At 44.1% G+C, this 24706-nt stretch overlaps 1 protein-coding gene across 7 annotated transcripts in view; it reads left to right on the forward strand.

Annotated features, from left to right (window-relative positions):
- Positions 1–24706, forward strand: part of LOC117349356 (Golgi integral membrane protein 4-like) — a 45558-nt gene that overhangs the window by 9239 nt on the left and 11613 nt on the right. For 3 of the 7 annotated variants that reach the window (XM_033922718.1, XM_033922716.1, XM_033922717.1), the window contains exons 2-9: positions 308–382; positions 4558–4611; positions 7341–7491; positions 11023–11105; positions 12146–12262; positions 12897–13187; positions 16079–16212; positions 23070–23236. In XM_033922718.1, the coding sequence (XP_033778609.1) occupies positions 314–382; positions 4558–4611; positions 7341–7491; positions 11023–11105; positions 12146–12262; positions 12897–13187; positions 16079–16212; positions 23070–23236 (1066 nt within the window). In that variant the 5' untranslated portion in view covers positions 308–313. Of the gene's footprint in view, positions 1–307; positions 383–3398; positions 3477–4557; positions 4612–7340; positions 7492–11022; positions 11106–12145; positions 12263–12896; positions 13188–16078; positions 16213–23069; positions 23237–24706 lie in introns of those variants that run through there. The other 4 variants (XM_033922713.1, XM_033922719.1, XM_033922715.1 and 1 more) reach the window with 3 other exon arrangements.

Below are 24706 nucleotides of genomic sequence, written 5' to 3' on the forward strand. Positions count from 1 at the left end.
CGAGAGACTACAGGAACTCACAGCAGCCATTTCCTAATGGCGATCTGCAAGGGGCAGAAGCGTAGGAAAATCGCTCCTGCCCCGAAAGCCCGCTAGACCACCAGGTAAGGCCGGGAAGGCGGGAGGGAGGCGGGGGTGGGTCAGAGCCGGATATTTGCGGTTTTTCGCCATTCGCAGTCCGGCTCTGCCCCTATCCCCTGCGAATCCGGAGGGAGAAGTGTAGTACAGTATTTCTTCCTTAGCCAAAGGACATCAAATTGTATTAGCACCTTCTTTTCATCTCTGTTTCTACTTTGTATTTTCACAGTTGTGTATGAGCACCGATCCAGGCTGGAACGCTCCATCCAAAAAGAAAGAGGTGAACATAAAAAGACAAAGGAAGGTAAGATTTCCATCTCTCTACACCAGGTGTGCCATGAGAGAGTCCAGAATCTAACTTTATTTTAAAAATCCCCTTCATTAGAATATATGACATATACATCGTATACGCAAGAGTCTGTCAATGTTATGAGCGTCTGTGCTTCAGTATACAACCGCCCAGACAAACATCATTCTTTGACGTGATTGGTCCTTGAAAACTAACGGCAAGTCATTTTATTTTTTATGCAGTAGTTATCCTAACTTAAGCAACAAAGCAATCAAGGCTTTGTTACCACTTGGATCTTATCTTTACAAAGTTGGATTTTCAGCTCTTGACAGAAATTAAATCGATAAAAAGAGAAAGTCAAGCAAACAACGCATTTCATAATCCACCATCTGCAGTCAATCGAGTCACGTTTTGAGTTAAATTTGCACTCCAAAATAAGCACATCCATCGCATTGATAGCAATTCTGTTCTATCCACTTTAGTTTCACCGTTGTTACAATTACCCATACATAACTTAAAGAACTTTTAAATAACAGTCAAATTTAATTTTTTTTATTGATTTGCAATTTTATAATTTCAATTACAATGTGCCGTGAAAAACATTTGCTCTGTTTAGTGTGCCGGAGCTAAAAAAGTTTGAGACACTGCTCTACACATACACACAGACAGAAAGGCAGACCCACGTCAGAGAGGCATTCCTCTCTAGAGTGAGATCTTCCGAGGAACTGATGGATTGTGTGCTTGGAGCTTGGCGGTGTCTTTCTGTAGCTGGTTACTTTCTCAGCTGTCAGGATTTCTTCTGTATCTTCTCTTCAAAGGGCCGAGTAAGATATATCTTGTTGGATCACTGTTTTTTTTTTTTTTTTTTATAATCCCTTGACTGTTTCCAATTAGTATTCTGCATTCTCTATCTTCTGCTGCTCTTCTCCTCCAGCCTGATAAAAATTCTTGCGGTGGAATGTTAAATTATTCTCTTATGATCCAGGTCCTTCTCTTCCTCCAGTTAACTTTCCATTCGCATCACTTTTCATGTATTTATTTGGATTTAACTCGCACCTTTTTCTGTAGTAGTTTGAGTTACATCAGGAATTTGCTCACTTAAGCTGCATCTCTTTAGGACCTCATTTCTGATTTGTGTAGTATAATATGAATTAGTATGGCTGTTTTATGGGTTTAAAACAGTATTTCAGCCTATAAATGTGTGAAATGCCTCTTATACAATTAAGCTCTCCTCTCCACATGAAGATGCATGCAATGATGAGAATATGTGCTTTTATATGACTTGGGTGGAGTGTAGCCACAGTTGCGTTTTATGTGCATTGTTGATAAAATATACACATACTTCATGTATGTACATTCATAGCTGCTTCCAAGCAGGTACAATGTATGTGGTTTTATATTCATGATTTCTGAAGGATTTCTGTTGGTATTTTATAAAGAACTTCACTAGCAAGGTAAGTGATTTTTTTTTTTTTTTTTTTGCATTGAAGCAGTTGCACTTCTTAAACTGTGCAATTTGATAAGCAAAAAAAAATATTTTTTCTGATAAATTTGCTGAAAGACATATGGAATAATTCAGTTAAATTTTGATTTATGACCAATGATCAAAACTGAGATCCAGTGGTGTAGTAATGGGGAGGGGGGAGCGGTTTGCCCCGAGCGCTGTCTTGGTGTGGGTGTTGGCACCTCTCCTCTTCTCTGCACGCCTTCCCTCTTACTTTTTCACCAGCGAGAACATCTTTAACCTGCCGCTCACACTGGCCTCGGCTCTTCCTCTGGTGTCACTTCCGGATTTGGGGGCCAACTAAGGAACGGCTAGGAATCGCACACTGGCATCCAATACAGAATCGTATCTGTCCTAAAGAACAGATGCCCTCCCCCCCCCCTGATTCTCTAACATAAGAATTGCCGCTGCTGGGTCAGACCAGTGGTCCATCGTGCCCAGCAATCCGCTCACGCAGCGGCCCTTTGGTCAAAGGCCAATGCTCTTAATGAGTCCAGCCTTGCCTGCATACCTTACGGTTTAGCAGGAACTTGTCCACTTTGTCTTGAATCCTTGGAGGGTGTTTTCCCCTATAACAGACTCTGGAAGAGCGTTCCAGTTTTCTGCCACTCTCTGGGTGAAGAAGAACTTCCTTACGTTTGTATGGAATCTATAGTGTAAACATTTATTACAATGTTGGTGGTTACTTCTCTTTTAGATACATTACATGTATAATTTATGGAACATGTATATTGTATGTAGCATTTATAATTCTATGTATAACTAGGTAGTGATATGTTTATTAAAATTTTGATATCCCGCAGAAGCTTGCAACAGTTTTCTGCAGCTAACAATTAAAACATATATATTCAATAGAGGTAAGAGAGGATTTCCATGACATATAGGAAAGGCCTATGTAATCACACAAGAGGGGGGGGGGGAAAAACACTCCATAAAAAATAATGTTAATATCTTCTTAATAAATATGCTCATTTTGAGAAATATCAGACCCAAAGGCAGATTGGAAAAAAAGTAAGTCTTTAATACTGTCTCGAAAGCTTTGAAAGTCAGACGAATATTATTAGGAAGTTGGTTCCAAGAACTCGGTGCCAGATAAAAAAAAAAAAAAAGCTTTAGGTCTGGTGCATTCCCCTATCTACTTTAGTTTGACTGTTGTTACAATTACCCATACATAGCTTAAAGAATTTGAAATAAATAACTCAAATTTACTTCACCTTCTACAAAATCACCCTAGCATTTTAGAGCTGTTACTGCCATGGCCAGCAGTATGGTTTTGTAAAAGGGGGGGGGGGGGTTAATTATTTCCGGTTTTGCAATCTTATTTCAATTATAATGTGCCACAAAAAACATTTCCTCCCATTTAGTGTGCCAGAACTAAAAAAGTTTGAGACACTGGCCTATCCCATATATGCTTAAATTGATTCCTAGAGTCCATCTTTAGTTTCCTCAAATACTGGCATTTTGTAAACTTGAATTCTTTTGTTCTTAAAATGATGGGTGTGTTTTTCCTGCTCTTTTTCTCTTCAGATTTCTTGGTGTACAAGTTGGAAGCTCAGTTAGCTCTAAACAAAGAGAAGGTAAAACCAAGATTGGCTTAATGATTAGGTAAATTAAAGGGGGCAGTAAATAATCCCTTGCTCTGTAATATCTTTACTTTTTAATAATTGTACTTTAGCTAGATTGTGAGCCTTCAGGACAGTTAGGGAAGTTCCAAGTACCTAATTTTTATTTTTATTTTATTGTAACCCGTTCTGGACTCCTATAAAAATGAACAAATAAATAAATAAAAGGCAAGCTTTCATTGCATCTTGATTTACCATGGGAACACCAATTTGCAATATCTCAGAACCACAGACTGCTGACTACATGGAAACCACCTCACAAGCAGTGTTATTGTTCCACTTGAAAACATTGGGCCATTGGGCTGTATAACAGTGCTCCCAAGGTAGTCTTTTAAGGGGGCCAGCAACTGGCAGTAAAAGAGGGGATCATAGTATCTCTTCTTTTCCCCCCCATCAGAAAACCTTGCTTGAGCTGACTGCCTACTCACAATAGTAGCCGACCTCATAGTAAACCCCTGACTTCTGGTGGAACAATCAGGAGCAATCCCCTGTTTGCTCCTGCTCTTTCCAGCATCTTTTTCCATAGTGGCACTCGTGGTGTTACAGCTAGGGGGTCATGCTTCTAGGAGGAGAGTGTGGTGCAGTAGTTAGAGATACAGCCTCAGCACCCTGCGGTTGTGGATTCAAACCCCGCACTTCTCCCTATGACCCTGGGCAAGTCATTTAATCTTCCACGGCCTCAGGTACATTAGATAGACTATGAGCCCACCAGGATAGATAGGGAAAATGCTTGAAATATCTTTGTGTAAACCACTTTGAGTGTGGTTGTAAAACTACAAAAAGGCAGTATACAAGTCTCAATCCCTTTTCTTCTGTATAAGGGCATTAGATGGGTGCTTGGTTGCCAAAGGAGCTGTCTGGCAGTTTCCTAAGATGTAAACCTTGTATTGAAGGGAACTGCAAAATTAAAAAATAAATAAATGCCCCAGCACTAGTTTTGGAGAATTGAAAGATCCTGAAAATAACAGGATTTTACGTATTTTGCTCTGCTTTGGCCTATCTTCATTATATGTGTGCTGTGTATCCACATGTTTTTTCATCGACTCTTATGATGTGTGTTACAGCAAGATGCCATGAACAGATATGAAGCGCTGAGCTCTCAGCATAAAATTCTGAAGGTATGTAAACTCTGTTTTCCAGATATGTGCTTAGAATCAAGGTGGCAAGATTATGCATTTGATATCCCTCTCTCTTGTAGTATAAATAAGTCATGTGTCTTACTTTTGGTACCTTTTCACTCAGTGGGCCTTATTTATTAGGAAGTATTTACTGTCATTTATTTATGTTTTGGTGTTTTAAAAAAATAAAATTTGAAATGCTTTAAAGTAGGAATTAGTTTTACTGAGCTATATAACATGCTTTGCTCATTCAGGGCCTGATTCTGGAAACGGCGCCTGCCAAACGGGCACCTATCATGTGTCCATCACTGATAAGTGCCACACTCAGAACGCATATTTATTTATTTATGTATTTTTTTTGTAGACACCTTAAATGTAGTCAGCATTTTACAGGCCTACATTTTAAGGCATCTGGCCTTTTATCTGCCCTCATGTTTCTATAACCATAAAGCTCTATGACCTCACAATGCAAGTGTTAAGAGCCTTAGCTTATAACAATAATGTTCTATGACATCACAATGCAGATGTAAAGAGCTTTAGCCTATAGGGAGAGGAGGAGATAGTGGATGCTGCGGATGGGCAAACTGGATCGGCCATTTGGGCTTTATTTGCCGTCATGTTTCCGTTTCTTTTGGTCTGATGCAGTATGGCTATTCTTATGTTAAGTATCCTACTCCTCCCATCTTTGTTCTATGGCAGTGTATCTCAAACTGTATGCCCCAACGAGACGCTGGTAAGAAGGGAAGTGCTGGTGCCGGCTGACTGCTTACAGGATGTCCCTCTTGCGGTGGGAGGCACATCTTGTAGGCAGATAGCCGGCGCCTCTCCTCTTTCTAGATTCCCCGCTGGCAAAGTGACAGGTTCAGGATCACAGCTGGATGGCGTCTGCGCACTTCCGGGTGCCTTCCGGCTGGGGCACCAGGTTTAGTGTACCGCCGGGCCAAAATGTTTGTGGGACACTGTTTTTTGGGGTCCACTTAGGCTCTGATGCCTGCCTAGGCCACTGATCTCTGAAGCAAGCTAGTTCCATTTTACAATGATAGATCTGATAGTGCCCCAAGAGATAGTGAAAGACGCTGAAAGTTTTGTGTAGTCTTCCCCTTAATCTGTAACTGAATAATTTTTTCCTGGCGTTCTTCGAGTAGTCTTGTTTCAGATTCTCTGTGTAGAACAAACAACTTGATGAGTCATCCAGATATATTTGAATCATCTCAATTATTGTGACTAGAAACAGGTGGGCTCCATATATGTAGGACAGGCTGAGTGCATATTATTTTTTTATTGACAGCACAATAAGATGCCAGCCCAGATCCCTTGCCGAGCTGCTTCCTTAAATTATGTTTGGAAGGAGGAGGGAGGAAAGTTTGAGACTGTTCGAATGTAGAACTTGCTTTTTATCTCTCTTCATAGTAACATAGTAAATGTCAGCAGGTAAAGACCTGAACGGTCTATCCAGTCTGCCTATTAGTTACATGCATTATATATTATATATATTCATGATTAAACTCAATTGTCCTTTTTTTTTCTTTGATATTTCTGGGCCATAGACCATAAAGTCCACCCAGTAATGTCCTTAGGTACCGACTATTGGAGTAGCCAACGAAGCGAACTCCAGCGCTTCACTTTGAGATTCTCCACATACTAGCTTTTCCACATATTTACCACCATAGGACCATTGGGGATCCCTGAAGAAGACTTTTTGTCGAAAGTCATGTTGGGTCCTGCGCCCTTAGTGGACTAGGTCCTTTATGGTTTTTTATGTGGATCATTTTAATGTGGATGATATCATTCTATGCATATGATTTTTATTGTACATTTGGAACTTTGATATTCTTAATAAAGTCCAATTAAGGAACATTGTCACTCCACAGTGCTTTTTTGGTTTATTCTGGATTTTCTTCACTGGATACTTTGGGGTCAATTCTCCTTGGTTTTGGTTTGTTCTGATTTCATCACCATGCATGCTGGGACTTGTAGCTTTGATTTTCCAAAGAAAATAAGGAACTGCAAGTTCCAGCATGCATTGAAAAGAAATGTTTCAAAAATGTCTCGCTACTTTTTGGTCAAGTTTTTTTCTCGTCAGTCAGAGAGCCCCAGCAGTAGACAATTTGTTTCCTCAACTGCCTTGTTAAGAGATGGTTGTTTATTAGATCTTAGTATGTGGGCAGAGGCCAACTAATAGTGGCATTTTGGATTTGGGCTGAAACAAAATCTGTGGCTAAAATCTGCAGATTGGTTTCAGCTGAAACCATACCTGAAGGGGACTTTCCCCCCACCCTTGATAGAAAGCACTTTCCCCACCACTTTGTTCTCCTCTCCTCAGGCCCTGGTGTCTTCGGGGCAGGAGCATCCCAAGTTTCTCCTGCCCCTGTTGGCTGCACTATAACAATGGCGGCCATGACTTCTCGTTGCAGTCTTGTGAGACTGCCCTGGGATGTCTCGGCCCCCATTTTTGAATTGGGAATGGCCTGAGCAGGAGCAAGTCACTGCTGTTCAAGCCATTCCAAATTTTAAAATGGGGCAGAGACCTCCTGTAGCAGTCTTGCGAGGCTGCCATTTTTACAGCACAGCCAACAGGAGCGGGAGCAACTTGGGGTGCTCCTGCCCTGAAGACATCACTAACTACCAGAGCCTTTACAAGGCAGGCCTGGGGAGTCATGGGACTGGCCAAGAAGAGAGACCAATTTTATTCTGCTTCTCTGATTGGTGCCATTTTGCATCCTGTCCAGAACCAGCATGAGGATGTGAAGAAACAGCTGCTGGACATGCAGATGCAACACAACAGCCTGAAGCTGGAGCACCGCAAGACCCTGGAGGGCCACAACCAGAAGTACTCCTTGTTGCAAAGGGAGAAAGAAAATGATATCTCCAGCTTACAGGGTGTGTGATCCCCACTTTTTTTTGTGTCTGAGACCTGAGAAGCCTTCCCTAGGCCTGGTGATTTTTATCTCTAGCTCCTCCCCCCCCCCCCCCCCGCCCGTAAGATACACTTGCATGTATTTGGCCTTTTTACCAGGTTGTTATCCCACAAACTACTGTAGACCTTTTGGTGGGAAGGGAAGCCTTGAGTATCAAACTTGAGAATCACCATCTTAATCAAAGACATCTCTTAATCAACAAGATGGTCTCTAATTAACCAGCTCCCCAGGCCATTCTGTCCCCTGCCTCCTCCCAGCCAATGACTTTACAACAGCTGCATTAACCCTGCATCTTTGGGTTTCACTATTCATATTCGCATAGCAAAGATCCCTTTGAGAGAACTTCCGGGCAGGAGAGGAGACTTTATCTGTACTTTCCAGCTCCTTTCTGCTTGAGCAACTGACTGAAATTACTTTTTTTAGCCTCCGGGTTATTGCATACAAACTTCACCACATGCTCTCTTTCTGTTGCTGATTTAATCGAGCCTGTGACGGCATTAGGAAATAATTGTTATAAATCAATGGGGGTTAATGTTCAAAGTGATTTAACTGTCCAGAAATGGCTCCTGGTAGGTTAAATCACCTGTGGGGCTTATCACTAATCAGCAGCACTTAACAGAATCAATGGTTAGTAGCGCCAAAGTGAGACCCGTCTATTTTGGGGACATTCCATGGGCAGATCCAGCACTTGGCAGGTTGTACCAATATTCTGCATTTAACCACCAGGTTAACTGCATAAATAAGAACATAAGAAGTTGCGTCCGCTGAGGCAAGAAGAGGTCCATCTTGGCCAGCGTTCCGCACCCGCGGCGGCCCATCAGGCCTAATTGCCCGAACAGTGCCCCTGTCTAATTTTTCTACTGCCTCTAATCCTTTCCCTATAACTGACCTCTACTCCTATCCCTATAACTGACCTCTACTCCTCTCCCTATAACTGACCTCTACTCCTCTCCCTATAACTGACCTCTAATCCTCTCCCTATAACTGACCTCTACTCCTATCTGTACCCCTCTATCCCTTTGTCCTCCAAGTATCTATCCAAACCTTCTTTGAAGCCCTGTAGCGTGCTCCTACTTATCACATCCTCCGGTAGCGCGTTCCATGTATCCACCACCCTCTGGGTGAAAAAAAACTTCCTGGCGTTTGTTCTAAACCTCTCCCCCTTTCAATTTCTCCGAGTGCCCCCTTGTACTTGTGGTGCCCCATAATTTGAAAAATCTGTCCCTGTCTACTCTTTCTATGCCCTTCAGGATCTTGAAGGTTTCTATCATGTCTCCTCTAAGTCTCCGCTTTTCCAGGGAGAACAGCCCCAGCTTTTTCAGTCTGTCAGTGTATGAGAGGTCCTCCATACCACATAAAAGTCCTATATTTATGCAGTAACCCATCGTTTAAGTGCAGAATATTGGCTGTGTTAGCTGAAACCCAGAAATTAAAGGGAAAATTCTATAAGAAGCGCCCAAAAGTTAGTGTTCAGCGCAATTCAAGTAAAATCGGGTGCTGTTTAATGAATCGCGCTGAGCGGAACCTATTTTGGAGGCGCCCAAGACATAGGCCAACTAAGTTGGGCGCCTCGCTGAGCACTTAAGCGCGCTCAAGAGCAGCGATTCGGCAACGGCGCCTGACATGTAGCCACGCCCACGCCTAATGTGCATAGCACCTATTTTTTTTGGAGGCCGCCTAAATTTTTAGAGGTGCCTTGTTGCAGAATCGCTCTTTCTTGATAGACGCCTATGTTTCAGTTATTGCTGATTAAAAAGCTTAATTGAGCTTGTTAATCGATTTGGATAGGCACCTCCGAAATAGGTGCCTAACATTGTCTGGACATAACCCAACATTGAATTTCCAGGTTTAACGCCGCCAGCAGCAGCACTGTCTGACTCAAGTTTCACTGATTTGGGCAGCTTCTGTTGGGGGACACCCACTACAATTCACAAACAAAAACAATATTAAAATCCCATATTTTAAATAACCCTATAAACCCATATCAAACTCCTTGCTACTTGGATCACCAATTCTATCTAACGTAATTCATTTAAATACTGCTAATCTGGCTATTACCTTAGGAGAATTCTCACTGTCGCTCCATTATAGGGTCCGTGTCCAGACTGAGGGAGGAGAACAGGCTTCTAAAGAAGGCGCAATAAACACATGAGAAATTTGCATGCTGTACCTCCACAGTATGCAAATTTTATCTCATGCATAATTATTGGGGGTATTCTTAAAACCTGACTGGAGTAAGAACTCTGCTTTATAGAATACCAGCTTAACTGATTATAAAGGAAAGGAGGCACCTACTTTGCTTTGAATACTGTATGTCTGAGTCAGGTGCCCTGTAGGCACTTATGTATGGGTGTACTGCTGTACAATTGTCTTCGTACATTTTCCACCAGTATGAACAGTTATAAAATTATCTTGAGGGTTATCCTATCCCCCCCCCCCCCATTTCTACAAATTATCCCCTAAGGAAAAAGAATAAACCTTAATCATTATAATATTCAATTAATGGCCTCCACACCTCCTGAAACCTTTTAAAATGCCCCCTCTGTACTGCAAGAAATCTTTCCATCTTATACATATGGCATACTGAGTTCCACCAGAAACTACAATTCAGTCTAGAACAGTCTTTCCAATTAGTCGTTATTTGCTGAATTCCCGCACCAGTAAGGGTGGGGGGAGGGATAGGTTAATGTATGATTAATTGTATTATGGAAGAGGGATGTCTAAGTATGTATATGTTTGGATAGATTATTTTATTGATATGGGAAGGGATGGGAGGTGGGTGGGGGGGAATTAAAACATGTACAATAATATTGTTTAAAAATGTCAAGTGAGTTATGTGAATTAATTGTAATAATATTGTTCACTTGTTGAGAGAAATAAAAAGGAATAAAGATTAAAAAAAAAAATTACCTTGAGGGCTATGAATCTGCAACTCTGTCCATAATTTATAAACTTACTAGCTGATCACCCGGCATTGCCCGGATATTTATTTATTCCAATCTTCCGGTATCGGATCGATTTTTTTTTTTTTTTTTTTTTTTTTTTTTTTTTACATCACCCCCCTTCCCACCTCCACAGTATTTTTTTCCCAGATAATAAGTCATATGTGTACCAAGTTTGGTTGAAATCTGTCCATGCGTTTCAGAGTTATGCTGGAACACTCAAGCCTGATATTCATTTCTGCTGAACCTGACATTGTAAAGTCACTAACAGAGATGTAATGTGGCTTTTGTTTTCTTGGGCTCTGCACAGTTCTGTGGACACAGATGGCCTTGTATTACGAAAAGAATCTTCTTTCCCTATAGTGCTGTTTTTGCAGGGTTTGAGGAGTTGCTTTTGGGAAACCTTTTACAAGGATGTGGTATCCTTTCTTTAGGAGACAACAGTTTTTTGAAGAGCTGTGTGAATTCAGGGCTGTGACCAGAGGACATCGAGAACACAAGGGAGGTCTGATGCTCAGGAAATACACTGAATTCTCTGTCGCTCCTTGTAGGGGCCGTGTCCAGATTGAGGGAGGAGAACAAGCTTCTAAGGAAGGCGCATCAGGAAATCCACTTACAGCTCCATACGGCTCAGGTAAGAGGTAGCTGCTCAGATCAACAGTCGTGTTTTCTCCCTTGCTCTTTTTAGAGTCTGCAGGGACACAGGGAAGATACAGGCCTTGGCTCAAAGAGACATAAGGAGTCGATGGGAGAGGGATTTGAAGTCATTTCTAATGAGCTTTCCTCTTGCTGGTATGCATTTAGGGTATTTGCTTGTGGAACTTTTCACATCCTTTACACACACTACAGGTGAGTAACTGTCGATGCATAATTATACTGTGGCAATGCCCTTTATCTCCTTAATTTTATAAATGGCGCTTCTGAGTTGTGTGTGTGCGTGTATACGTATGCGCCCAATTTTCATATGCAACTTAATTGAATAATGAGCCAATTAATCCTGATTTGCTTTATAACAAGCAATTAGCATTAATTGTTTTATTTAAATTTACACGTGCAAATTTAGGTGCGCTATCCTAAAATTTACATGTCGTTAGTTTGAGTCATCGCTGCTAAGCTTCCTTACTAGCTGAACACTTCAAGCAACATTTTACAAGCAATGTTGAGCTGATGAGGAAGCTTAGCGGTAGTGCTGCGGTCATCTTCTGCCACCACATCATCTGGTGACTTCAAGGTTTGAAGGGCGGGGGGGGGGGCATTATCACAGATTAACTGGGCGCATCGTAAGGTTTTTCTTTATATTGGAACAGAAAGTTATTCAGAGGGATGACTTCTGGGGTAAAAGGTTAACTTTAAGAGGGTGTCTTGGTATTAAGAGATGAAATGGCCATGATAAACTGTCCCGTGCTGAATTGTCCCATTCTCAGTTTGAGGTTCTGCACCATGATTTCATCGGTGCAAATAGTCTTGCTTAAAGTTAGGTGTGGATCCAGAGTCAGAAAGAGAGGATAAAGTGTATGTGTGACAGTTGTAGTTTAGGAAGGCCCACCCAAAATAAGAGGTCTGGCTGCACTACAGGTATATACACTTTGCTGTGAAATGGAAAAGCTGTGCAGGAGCATGTAGAAACGTGGACATTCTGCACCATGACGTGACATACCTCTGTCCTCTCATCAGTCACAGATGGACGAGTTCAGGCAGTTGAAGGAAGCCCTCCAAAGGATACCGAGTTTCAAGGTGGCCGGAGCAGTTCAAGGGCACTCGCAGCAACGGTTTGGGATAGCTGAGAAGCAGGTGTGTTATCCTGAATCTGCCATGAATATGTGTGGAAAGCACTAGATCGATGGCATGACACTTGGGGGAGGGGGAACAGACAATGTAAACAAACACACTTATGTAAAGTAAGGAAGAAATATATAACTCATTTCTTTAACCGCTATAACTTAACCATCAGCCGCTAAATATTGGCTTAACCAATGTTTAGTGGCCAAAAAAAGGGGATATTCATTGTTGGTTGTTGGAAACCTTGGCTTGAATATCTGGTTTTAATGCTGGTAGTAGGCAGCCAAAGTGCTTCCTGGTGAATATCGGGGAGGGGGTGGGGAAGGGACATGCCTTAAATCCAGCTACACAAGTTAGGGACTTGTGTAGCTGCATTTAGGAGGATAAATTGATCTGACTTGCTCTGTTTTGTGAAAACTGGCAACTTCAAATCCCTGTCTGTGTGCAATTTTGTGCAAATAGATATTTTTCTGGGAAGAGGAAAAAGCTTTTTAAGTAGTTACATATTTAACCCCGTTGAAAGTTGAATTTTTGCTCTTTAAATATGGATCCCAATGTCTGTATCTGATTTGCCTCTTGGGAAGAGTCCCAGATTCTACATGCAGGCATACCTCGGAGATTATCCTTTGTCTTACCTGTTTTACAGATTTTCCGAGACAACGGTCCCGGTGCAGCTTTGAATCCTATCGGAGGAGGGGAACAATTGGAGGGGGTCTTAAAGGGAGGACAAGAAAACCCTAGTTTGAATCTCTTGGGTCAGCCCTTACAGAGTGACCCGGGGAACCAGTTGCAAGGTGGCTCGGTTTTCAGGCCACAGGCCCAGCCTCAAGATGCCAATCGGCAGACTGCCTCTCCAGTGTGGCCAAAGAAAGAGCAAAGCGAGAGCCACGTTGGCAGATTTATGAGAACTATGAACAGCCTACAAGATGGGAACCTGGTAAATTGGCTTGGCTTTCTTTTGTTTCATTTGGTGTGTCTGCGTATGGGAGTGTTGGGTGTGCGTGCTGTCTGCGTGTTAGGGGGCTTATTTAAAATTAGTGGTTGGGGTCTGGGCATGTTTGTCATGAGGGCCTTGTTTTGCCTGTTGCCCCTGTCCCCTGATGATCTTGGATTGGTTCCTCCTTGCGGAGGTTCCCTGTGAGGGCCTTTTAGGGGGGGGCTCAGGTGTTTTTTCTGTTTTTTGTCTTTTCTGGCTTTTGCTTTTGACTGTATTTGTGTTTTCACCTTTGCCTTGTTATTGCGCCCTTCGGGGGCCTTTCCACTTCTAATAAAAATATGTTTAAAATTACCAAAGAGTTGTCGAGATCTTAAGGTGATAAGTGTTGGGTAAATAGAGACATTTTAGCATTAGTTGGGTAGTTAGAAGCATATTAGAGTATATTAAAGGTGTAGAGTGGGTAGGTGGGGTTTAGGTAGGAACTGGTCGTATTAGATAGGTTTTATGTATTTTTTGAAGAGTAGGGTTTTAGTATCTTTCTTGAAGGTTTTGTAATCTGTGGTCGATGACAACAGAATGGTGATTTGTCTGTCTAGTTTAGCTGCTTTGGTAGCTATTAGGTTGTGTGTGAAAAGTGAGTGGGTTCTCCTGTGCCTGGATGAGGAGGATTGAGTTAGTTGGTTATTCCAGTAGGTTGGGCTTTCTCCGTTAATAGCTTTGAGTAGTAGGCAGTAGAATTTGAAGTGTACTCTTGCCTGTATAGGGAGCGAGAGTCATGATATGCTTCTTTGATGTGGTCATATTTTTTCAATGAGAAGATGAGTCTTAGGGCTATGGCAGCGTTTAGAGAATCACACCGGAAATATAGGCCAGGGCTTTCAAGGCCTACAATTCCGGTGTCAACCTTTTATTTATTTATTTATTCAATTCTCTATACTGTTCTCCCAGGAGAGCTCAGAACGGTTTATATGAATTTATTCAGATACTCAAGCATTTTTCCCTGTCTGTCCCAGCGGACTCACAATCGATCTAATGTACCTGGGGAAATTAAGTGACTTGCCCAGAGTCACAAGGAGTAGCGTGGGTTTGAACCCACAACCTCAGGGTGCTGAGGCTGTAGCTTTAACCATTGCGCCACACTCTTACCTTTGACGTGAATCAATTCTGGTACTGGTTTTTTTAGGCGCATTGAAAAATCCAATTTCAAATGTCATTTAAATGGCTTTTTTTAAATTTAGTAATTTCAATTATACATATCAAATGTAGATATACAAGAAAAGAATAACATTGGTGAAACATTTGTATACAAGAAAAGAATAACATTGGTGAAACATTTGTTTACAAGAAATATTACAAATAGAAAAACGAATTCTAAAGTCCACTTCAAGGAGAGATTTGAGAGGATAAACTAAAAATAAATAATTCCTGATGGAAATCCAGTTAGCATCCTAACTATAAACATTGAGATCAATTTTCTGTTTTAATTAGCCTGTTTTTTGGTTGTTTTTTTTCATGTTCCAATAGAAATTTCTCCAAATAGGAATGATCTAAAAATATAAATTTGTTTATTTAAAAGGCAGTTTTCACCTAAGCTTGGGCGCTTACTGGTGCCGTTTATAGAATATGGGCCTTAATAAAAATGCTGCTGCTGTATCTTGACAGATTATGATCGATATTCACTTCCTTATTTTGTAAAACTACATGCCCAAGTTTCTGACTAACTTGCAAATTTTCATGTACAAATTATAGAGCAATACCAGTTGTCAGTGGCGTAAAGAGGGTGAGAGGCGCCCGAGGCAGTGGTACCCCTCCCCCCGCTCCTTCCACAATCCCACTGGCTGCACGGGCCTCCCCACCCCACCCTTCCCCAGTACCTCTTCCCTAGTTGAAGTTGTTGCTTTTGGCGGTCAACAATGTGCTCCTCAAGACCCTGCTGACTTTCCTTCTGACGTCGCTTCCTGTGTGCGGCACCCGGAAATGATGTCTGCGAGAGAGCTGATGGGGATCGCACAGAGCACGTTCTTGACCTCCACAAACAACTTCTTCAACTAGAGGTATGAGGGAAGGGAAGGAGGGCGCTTGTGTGGAGGGGAGGAATGGGAAGAGGAGGAGGAGGGTGTCGGCGCCCTCACCAACGGGGCACCCAGGGTGGTCTGCCCCCTCACTCCCCTTACTACACCACTGCCAGTTGTATGCCTAACTTAATTGTTTAATTAGGTGCCAATTGGCCTGAAATACCAATAATAGCCCTTAAACGTTGAAAACCGCATAGTTCTGCACGTCAGTTTTGTGGCGGTGTAGTAAGCGAAAATCAGTGCCAGTTGTCACTAATTTTTTGCTAGGTGTATAACTAAACAGAGCATTTAAATGCTGCAGCTTGCAACTACGAAGGGGGTGTGTGCATAGGCAGGGGCGACTTGCAGTCACGCATATAGGTGATAATATTCTATACAAGGGGCTGATGAAAAGCTCTCAGCCCAACCTCCATCGAGGGCTATACACAATCCATTGAATATTCCCCCCCCCCCCACACTTTCTTCATTCCGTATTTTTCTGACGGAATGAAAAAAGTGGAAAATTTTAGGGCAGGCCACTTCTCCAGCTACATTGCTGCCAGGAGGCAGTACTTCAATATTGTATTTTTAATTGCTGGAGATTGGCAGCTTCCTTGGAGTCCTGCAGATCTCGTCTGTCCCTTGCAATTGAAAACGTGACAGTGAAACGGCACCCTCCACTGTATGTGGAGGAGGACTCCTCGGCTTTGAGAGAACAGTGCTCTGAGTGTGAGTTACCCAGATGCTAGTCACTTCTTCCGCCATAACAATGGGTCTAATGTTAGAGATTACATTCCAAAAAATGACATAGGCTGATGTTTTGACTGTTGTCTATAGGCTTGGAAGCTACCACCAGCCTTGAAGGACAAAAACAAAGTAGAAAATAAACCACCAGCAAAAGAAGTTTCCACACAGGTGCTGCTTTCAGTGACACCAAAGCCCCAGCAAACAGGAGCTGAACAGGTGCACAGGTACGTATAAGATAGTGATTGGGTGAAGAACATTGGGTTACCAGATATCCAGATTTACCTGGACATTTCCTCTTTTTAGAGGACTATCCAAATGGGGGTTTCAAAACTCAACATTTTGTCTGAGTTTTGAAAACTGTTGAGCTTGGGGCTGCATCTGGAGGGCAATCGCACATGCATGGGTACCCTCCATATGCAGCCCCAAAGAGACGAGGTTTGTGATGGGGCTAGGGTGGGGGTGGCGGAATGGGGCGGGGCTGTGTGAAGAATGGGGTGAGGCCATGCATCCTCATTTTTACTTTAAAAAAAAAAAAAGATAACCCTAGATGAACACTTTTGGATCCGGCCTCAGATCTGTGGCTCTTTGCGGCTTTAGCCGGACATGGTCTGGCCTTGCCCCTCACCACAAGTCAGCCTCCCTTCACCCCTTGTTAGAGAGCACGTCCACTTTGGGCAGTCCTTCACTCCCAGGGTGGCCCACCTCTCTGCCCTCCTTCTTCCTTAGGCTTTTCTTTGGCCTACTTTGAAAAGGCCTTGGTGGTTTAGTGGCGTCTTTAGGGCAGAAGCATCCCCAGTTATTCCTGCTCCTGTTGGTTGCACTTTTAAAATTAAAAAAAATGGCTTCCCATAACCACCTTTTTGGAGTTGGAAATGGCCGAAACCAAAACTGAAAGTCAGCCTGTAATATTAGGCTTCCCCAATGAGCACCAGATACTAGCTATCAGAGCAAGAAACCAGTAACTTCAGACTTAAGAGGCAAACTGCTTTTTTATTCTTGCAATAATAATTTGGCCCCTAAGATGCATCGGGATACAGCTCAAAGATGTACACATGTACCGAACCTTAACAGTTTTTTCTTGATAAATAAATGATTACATCTTAGGGGTATGTATTTATTTGTTAGTGCATCTTAAAAATGTAGGGTGCACTAAAGTGATCTTGATGCACACTAAAATACAAATTAAAGTGCTTTAATAGTACATGTTATGATGCTATGGCGCATGTGAAAAAAATATTGCTATTAAAATGTTATCCCAGGACAAGCAGGCAGCATATTCTTGACTGATGGGTGACGGTACCGACGGAGCCCCGGTACGGACAATTTTAGAGTGATTGCACTCTAAGAACTTGGAAAGTTCTAGCAGGTCGCACCGCGCGAGTGCCTTCCCGCCCGACGGAGGCGCGCGGTCCCCAGTTTCTTAGTTTCCGCGGAACTAAGAAGACGCACTTTTCAACGGTTGTTGGAAAACTTTTTTCTCTTTCGCCTTCCCGCTCGCGTAAACTCGTTGGGAAATATTGTTTCCCTCATTTTATTTTATTTTATTTATTTAAAAAAAAAACAAAAAACTTATTTTGTTTTTCTTTTCATTTTTCGGTTTCGCCCCAGCGGGGCCTGTTGCCACCATCGAGGACTCGGCCTTCGATTTGGCAGAAGCCGTTTTTCCTTCATGCCCCCTCAACCCGGGTTTAAGAAGTGCCAGCAGTGTGCTCGACCAATTTCACTCACAGACCCGCACAACTGGTGTCTGCAGTGTCTTGGTCCTGACCATCAAGCGTCCACCTGCACCCGCTGTGCCACTCTTAAAAAGAGAACTTTAAAAAATCGCCAAATCCAACAGCGATTATTATTTGGTACCGAGATGTCGGATTCGGCGGCACCGGTCCTGACTTCGACCCCGTCGCAGTCGGCACCTGCTTCATCGACACCGCGCCGGCGTCGCATCCCTCAGGTAAGCCGGCTAAGAAGCCTTCCCCACTGGAGCGCCCTCCGGTCTCAGTGGCAGCGAGCCCAATCCTGCCGACCTCGAGGCGCCCGCGGAAGCGCTCCGCTCCGATTGAGGTAAGCCCCTCGACATCGGGTTCCTCTTCGGAGTGTAGAGCGGCACCCAAGGTACCGCAGAAGAAAAAAGCAGTACCGGTGCCTTCACTGGACGAGCGCATTGCCGCCGTCCTGCAGGTGCAGCTTAAAGAACAACTACAGTAGCTGTTCCCTGCTCTTTTGACACCGAGCCTTCCAGTCCCGGTCCGGTCTGAGCCACCGGTACCGGCAGTGGAGCAGCCTCCTTTATCGGTATCCACTTTGTCGGTACCGGTGCATACGGCTTCATCGGTGTCCATGCCGGTCTTAGCGCCGGAACCGAGATCTTTTCACCAGGCTGTGCAGACTTCGGCTCCGACACAGCCTATAACATCTCCCGGTACCGTTTCACAGAGGTCTGGTAAGTCGATGCATAAAACTCGACACCTAGAACCCTCCACACCGGAGTCCCCGAACCGCAGTTTTCAAGTGAGGGACCCTGATCTGTGGGGTGATTCGGAGGAGCCTCTTCTCTCGGAGGGAGAGTGTTCGTCAGAGGAAGAGGACCCTTCTGTTTTAGATCCGTCCTCCAAACCTGATGCAACGTCTTTTACCTCTTTTCTCAAAGAGATGTGTGACTCTCTCTCTATTCCCTTGGAGGCTGAGTCTAAAAAATCCAAGGCATTTCTCGATGCACTGGACTTTGACCAGCCTCCAAGGGAATTTCTCAAATTACCTCTCCATGATATTTTGCGAGAAACTTTCTACAAAAATCTAGAGACTTCCTTGACCATCCCAGGAGCACCTCGCAAACTGGACTCCTTATATAAGGTCATACCTATTCCAGGTTTTGACAAACCACAACTCCCCCATGAATCGTTATTAGTGGAATCCACTCTAAAGAAATCCACGGGGGCTAGTGTGTACGCCTCTGTCCCTCCTGGCAGAGAAGGTAAAGCCATGGATAAGTTTGGCAAGAGGTTGTATCAGAATGCGATGCTAGCAAACAGATCAGGGAACTATGCTTTCCATTTTTCTTTCTACCTCAAGCATCTCATTCAGAATTTGTCATCTTTTGAGAAATACCTCCCTGACCGTAAAAGATCTGCCTTTCGCCAAACTTCTTCATCGCTCTTACAACTGCGCAAGTTCATGGTAAGATCAATCTATGACACCTTTGAGCTGACCTCTAGGGCCACGGCTATGTCGGTGGCCATGCGGCGACTGGCCTGGCTCAGAGTTTCAGAACTCTACGTCAATCACCAAGATCAGCTGGCCAATGCACCTTGCTTGGGGGATGAGCTGTTTGGAGAATCCATGGACTCCACTACTCAAAAGCTCTCAACTCATGAGACTCGATGGGACACTCTCCTTAAAACAAAGAAGAAGACCCCACCTACCAGGCCTTTTCGCCAGCAGTCAGCCTATCAGCGTAGATTTGTGGCTTGTCCTTTACCACAGGCCCCGCAACAACCCAGGCGTCAGAGGCAACAACAAAGGCAGGCTGCTAGACCAGCACAGCAACAGGTGAAACCTCCCCCTTCACAAAATTCCACTCAACCCTTTTGACTTGGTTCTCCAGGACATAGCCAGTCTTCCTCCTTCTGTCCACCTTCCACAGCCCATAGGAGGACGCCTTCTTCATTTCATAAGCCGTTGGGAAATCATTACCTCGGATCAGTGGGTCCTCAACATCATCCGCCACGGCTACTCTCTCAACTTTCAGACTCTTCCTGCCCAAAGTCTGCCAAGAGAGTCTGCTTTGAACACTCCTCAGTCTTCCCTCCTTCTTCAGGAGGTTCAATCCCTCCTCCTCCTGAACGCCATAGAGGAAGTTCCTCTAGATCAAAAGGGGCAGGGATTCTACTCCCGTTACTTTCTAGTTCCCAAAAAAACAAGAGATCTCAGACCCATTCTAGATCTTCGCGATCTCAACAAATGCTTGGTAAAAGAGAAATTCAAGATGCTTTCTCTAGCTACTCTTTATCCTCTTCTCAATCAAGGCGACTGGCTATGTTCCCTAGATCTCAAAGAAGCATACACTCACATACCGGTCAATCTGGCCTCCAGACAGTACCTCCGCTTCATGATCAACCATTGTCATTACCAATACAAGGTGCTACCCTTCGGTCTTGCCTCCTCTCCAAGAGTGTTCACCAAATGTCTGATTGTGGTGGCTGCCTTTTTACGCTCCCACCACCTTCAGGTGTTTCCTTACCTGGACGATTGGTTGATAAAGGCCAATTCTTCTCAGACAGTACTCCAGGCCACCAACCAGACCATCCTGTTTCTACAAATTCTGGGGTTCGAGATCAATCTACCCAAATCTCATATTATCCCCACTCAGAGACTTCAATTCATTGGAGCGGTGCTGGACACAGTCCTCATGAAAGCATTTCTGCCGTCCAACCGTCTTCACACATTCCAATATCTGTGTCAGCAGGTGCTTCCTCAACGTTTCATCTCTGCCAAGCAAATGATGATACTCTTGGGTCACATGGCCTCCACAGTTCATGTCACACCCTTCGCACGTCTCCACCTGCGCACTCCTCAATGGACCCTAGCGACCCAGTGGTCCCAAGCGACGGATCCTTGCTCACGACACATATCTGTGACATCATCTCTTCGTCAGTCTCTACAATGGTGGTTGATATCCTCAAATCTCTCCAGAGGTCTTTTGTTCCATCTACCTCCTCATCGACTTGTCATCACCACCGACGCCTCCCCTTATGCCTGGGGAGCTCTTTTGAACGAATTCCAAACTCAAGGCCTTTGGACAGCCCAGGAAATGAAACATCACATCAATTTCCTGGAACTCAGAGCGATGTTTTATGCTCTCAAGGCCTTCCAACATCTTCTCTTTCCTCAGATCCTCCTGCTGTGCACAGACAATCAAGTTGCGATGTACTACATCAACAAGCAGAGTGGGACAGGCTCTCACCTCTTGTGCCAGGAAGCCCAGAGGATTTGGGCTTGGGCCACAGATCACCATCTATTCCTGAAAGCTATCTACATTCAGGGAGAACAGAATTCCTTAGCGGACAAACTCAGCAGAATTCTCCAGCCTCACGAGTGGACACTCGATCCTTTCACTCTACAGTCCATCTTCACTCAGTGGGGCACTCCTCAGATAAACCTCTTTGCAGCTCCTCACAATCATCAGCTGCCCCACTTCTGCTCCAGACTCTCCTCTCCTCACCGTCTGGCAGCGGATGCATTTCTCCTGGATTGGTCCAATCTCTTCCTGTATGCTTTCCCTCCTCTGCCTCTCATGCTCCGGACCTTGTTCAAGCTCAAGAGGGAACAGGCCACCATGATTCTGATTGCCCCACGGTGGCCCAGGCAACATTGGTTCTCCCTTCTACTTCAATTCAGTTCCAGGGAACCTATTCTACTTCCACAATTTCCTTCTCTGCTTACCCAGCATCAGGAGACTCTTCTGCATCCCAACCTCCAGTCTCTGCACCTGACAGCCTGGTATCTCTCGGGCTGACTTCAAATGATACTCTTTTGTCTCAGTCTGTTCGTTCTGTCTGGATGCCTCCAGGAAACCTGCCACTCTGCAATGTTACCATCAGAAGTGGACAAGATTTTCTTCCTGGTGTCTTCTTCATCATCATAATCCTACGTCCCTTGCTGTGGAGACTTTGTTGGATTACCTTCTTTCTTTGTCTGACTCTGGTCTCAAGTCTACTTCCATCAGAGTCCACCTCAGTGCTATTGCTGCTTTTCATGAGCCAGTCCATGGAAAACTCCTCTCAGCTCATCCCTTGGTGTCCAGATTCATGCGGGGTCTTTTCAATGTGAAACCACCTCTTAAAGCACCCCCTGTAGTCTGGGATCTCAATGTGGTTCTTTCCGCCTTAATGAAGCCTCCGTTTGAACCTCTTGCTACGACTCCATTCAAATTTCTCACTTGGAAAGTGGTCTTTCTTATTGCCCTAACCTCTGCCAGGAGGGTCAGTGAGCTACATGCACTAGTTGCGGATCCACCTTTTACAGTTTTTCATCATGACAAGGTGGTTCTGCGTACCCATCCAAAGTTTCTTCCGAAGGTTGTCTCTGAATTCCATCTCAACCAATCCATTGTTCTGCCTGTCTTCTTTCCGAAACCTCACTCTCATTCTGGAGTACAGGCTCTGCATACTTTGGACTGTAAACGGGCTCTAGCTTACTATATGGAGCGTACTAAGCCCCACAGATCATCTCCCCAACTCTTTCTGTCCTTTGATCCGAATAAATTGGGACGTCCTGTTTCTAAAAGTACGTTGTCAAATTGGCTTGCAGCGTGCATTTCATTCTGTTATGCTCAGTCCGGACTGACACTGGAAGGTTCTGTCTCAGCCCATAGAGTTCGAGCTATGGCAGCATCTGTGGCTTTCCTCCGATCCACTCCTATTGAGGAAATCTGCAAGGCTGTTACTTGGTCCTCAGTTCATACTTTTACATCTCATTATTGTCTGGATGCATTCTCCAGACGGGATGGACACTTCGGTCAATCTGTTTTGCAAAATTTGTTTTCCTAATGGCCAACCTTCCCTCCATCCCTCTTTTTGTTAGCTTGGAGGTCACCCATCAGTCAAGAATATGCTGCCTGCTTGTCCTGGGATAAAGCACAGTTACTTACCGTAACAGGTGTTATCCAGGGACAGCAGGCAGATATTCTTGCGTCCCACCCACCTCCCCGTGTTGGCTTCTTAGCTGGCTTATCCTAACTGGGGACCACGCGCCTCCGTCGGGCGGGAAGGCACTCGCGCGTGCGCGGTGCGGCCTGCTAGAACTTTCCAAGTTCTTAGAGTGCAATCACTCTAAAATTGTCCGTACCGGGGCTCCGTCGGTACCGTCACCCATCAGTCAAGAATGCAGCCTGCTGTCCCTGGATAACACCTGTTACGGTAAGTAACTGTGCTTTATGTGCAATCTTATATCTCCTGCCTATGTGTGAAACCAGCTAAAAAAATTCTGAAAACTGGGAAAAGTTTGAAGGTAAAAAGGAACACTTAACTACTGTTTTATCCTGTGAACATCTTTGCTGTTTATTTTTCTCTCACTATGGCTGCAGCTGGCGGGACGTAGTGAATAAAGCCAGTATCAGGATAGGAGAGGACCAGCTGCATGAGCCACCAGATGACCCAGATCAGAAAAGGGAGCAGCACGAGCAAGGAAGAGAAACCCAAGTCCAGGCTGAAGCTGCCCAACGCGGAGCAGATGGTGAGGACGGGGAGATGGGTAAGATCTTCCAGACAGTTTGTGCGGTGATACATCACTTTAGGATTCTCTGATTACGTCAAGCCCTGGTTCATTTTGCTGCTTCCTCAATGCACTGAATCTTAGGATCCGAGTTCAGTTTATTTGATATACCGCACATATAAAACAATGTTAAATCTAAGCGGTTTACTAAGTAAAGCCAGGGGGAGGAGGCACGTTCACAAGTACCTAAATAAACAACATCATAGGACTTACAGAAGTAAAAGGAAAGGTAGGGAAGGTTACAATATGTATTAAGGACAATAAAGGAGGGAAATTAACGAAAGGGAGGAGCCAGAGGAAACTAGGTGTAGAGAAATTAGATCTGGAGAGTGCTATTGTGAATCGCAGTGGCCTCGAAACCTGCAACTGGATATGGCTTTTAGGATATCAACATTTAATGTTGGGTTAATTTGGATCTTCTGATTACTCAGGAAATCAGACCTGGCTGAGGTTCTTGAGGTCTGAAGTTGGCTGTAATACAGTAACACAGTGAATGATGGCTGTAAAAAAACACTTGTGATCTATCCTGACCAAAAAGATGACCAGAGCCTTGCCAACCACTCTGTGTAGACTTGGGTCACTAATATTTAAATGCTGGTTGTGAAGTCGCCACCATGCCAAACATGATGGGGATGATAACGTGATGTATCGCTGACAGTATTCAACTTACTAGTCAAGATGCCTTTCCCTCCCTCCAAAGCTGTATGGTTCCCCCCCCTCGCAGTATGGGAATCACTTTATACAGTAGTAGTGGTTCTCAGTCCAGTTCTTAGAACACAGCCAACCTGTCAGGTTTTTGTGATATCCTAAGTGAAAATTCATGTGAAAGTCTTGCATACAATAGATGACTATGAAGTGCCTCCATCTCATGAATACCTGAAGTGTGCATGTAGTGTCAGAGTTGGGGTCAAGGTTGATATCCTAGAGCTGGGTTTAAGAGAAGCTTGAACAACTTTTTGAGGACACATGTATTAAAATGATTGACTTTGTAGTGTGTCTCTTTTGGGAGTGCTCTCCCCTGTAGGATCTGATAGGTGATTTCCTGTGATTCTGAGACAAGATACTGCTTAGGTTCTTACAACTGGAACTGCCTGTCACTAAAATGTCAGGGGGTGCCAGATGCTGCCTTGCAAAGGGCCTGTTTCAAGTCTTCTATGTCCCAGTTCTCTCCAGTCCAAGATCTTGTGGAGACGGCATTCTTAGCCCCCATGGCAGTATTCACTAGTCAGACTTAGGGAACTGTGGCTTCTTCCTGAGGATTATCATTGCAGTGGCTAGATTTCTTGAAGAGGAGTTATAAAACGGGAAAGTCTTCAGACTAGTTGCAAACAGTAGCGTAGCCACAGGTGAATATTTGGATGCATCTAGAGGCCCTTTGCATTCTCTACTCTCCTCCCCATTCACTACTTTAAAAATTCCTTGACTTCTTCTTTACAAAACTTTTACGTG

Source organism: Geotrypetes seraphini, chromosome 15 (assembly GCF_902459505.1).
Source record: "Geotrypetes seraphini chromosome 15, aGeoSer1.1, whole genome shotgun sequence".
Taxonomy (NCBI): domain Eukaryota; kingdom Metazoa; phylum Chordata; class Amphibia; order Gymnophiona; family Dermophiidae; genus Geotrypetes; species Geotrypetes seraphini.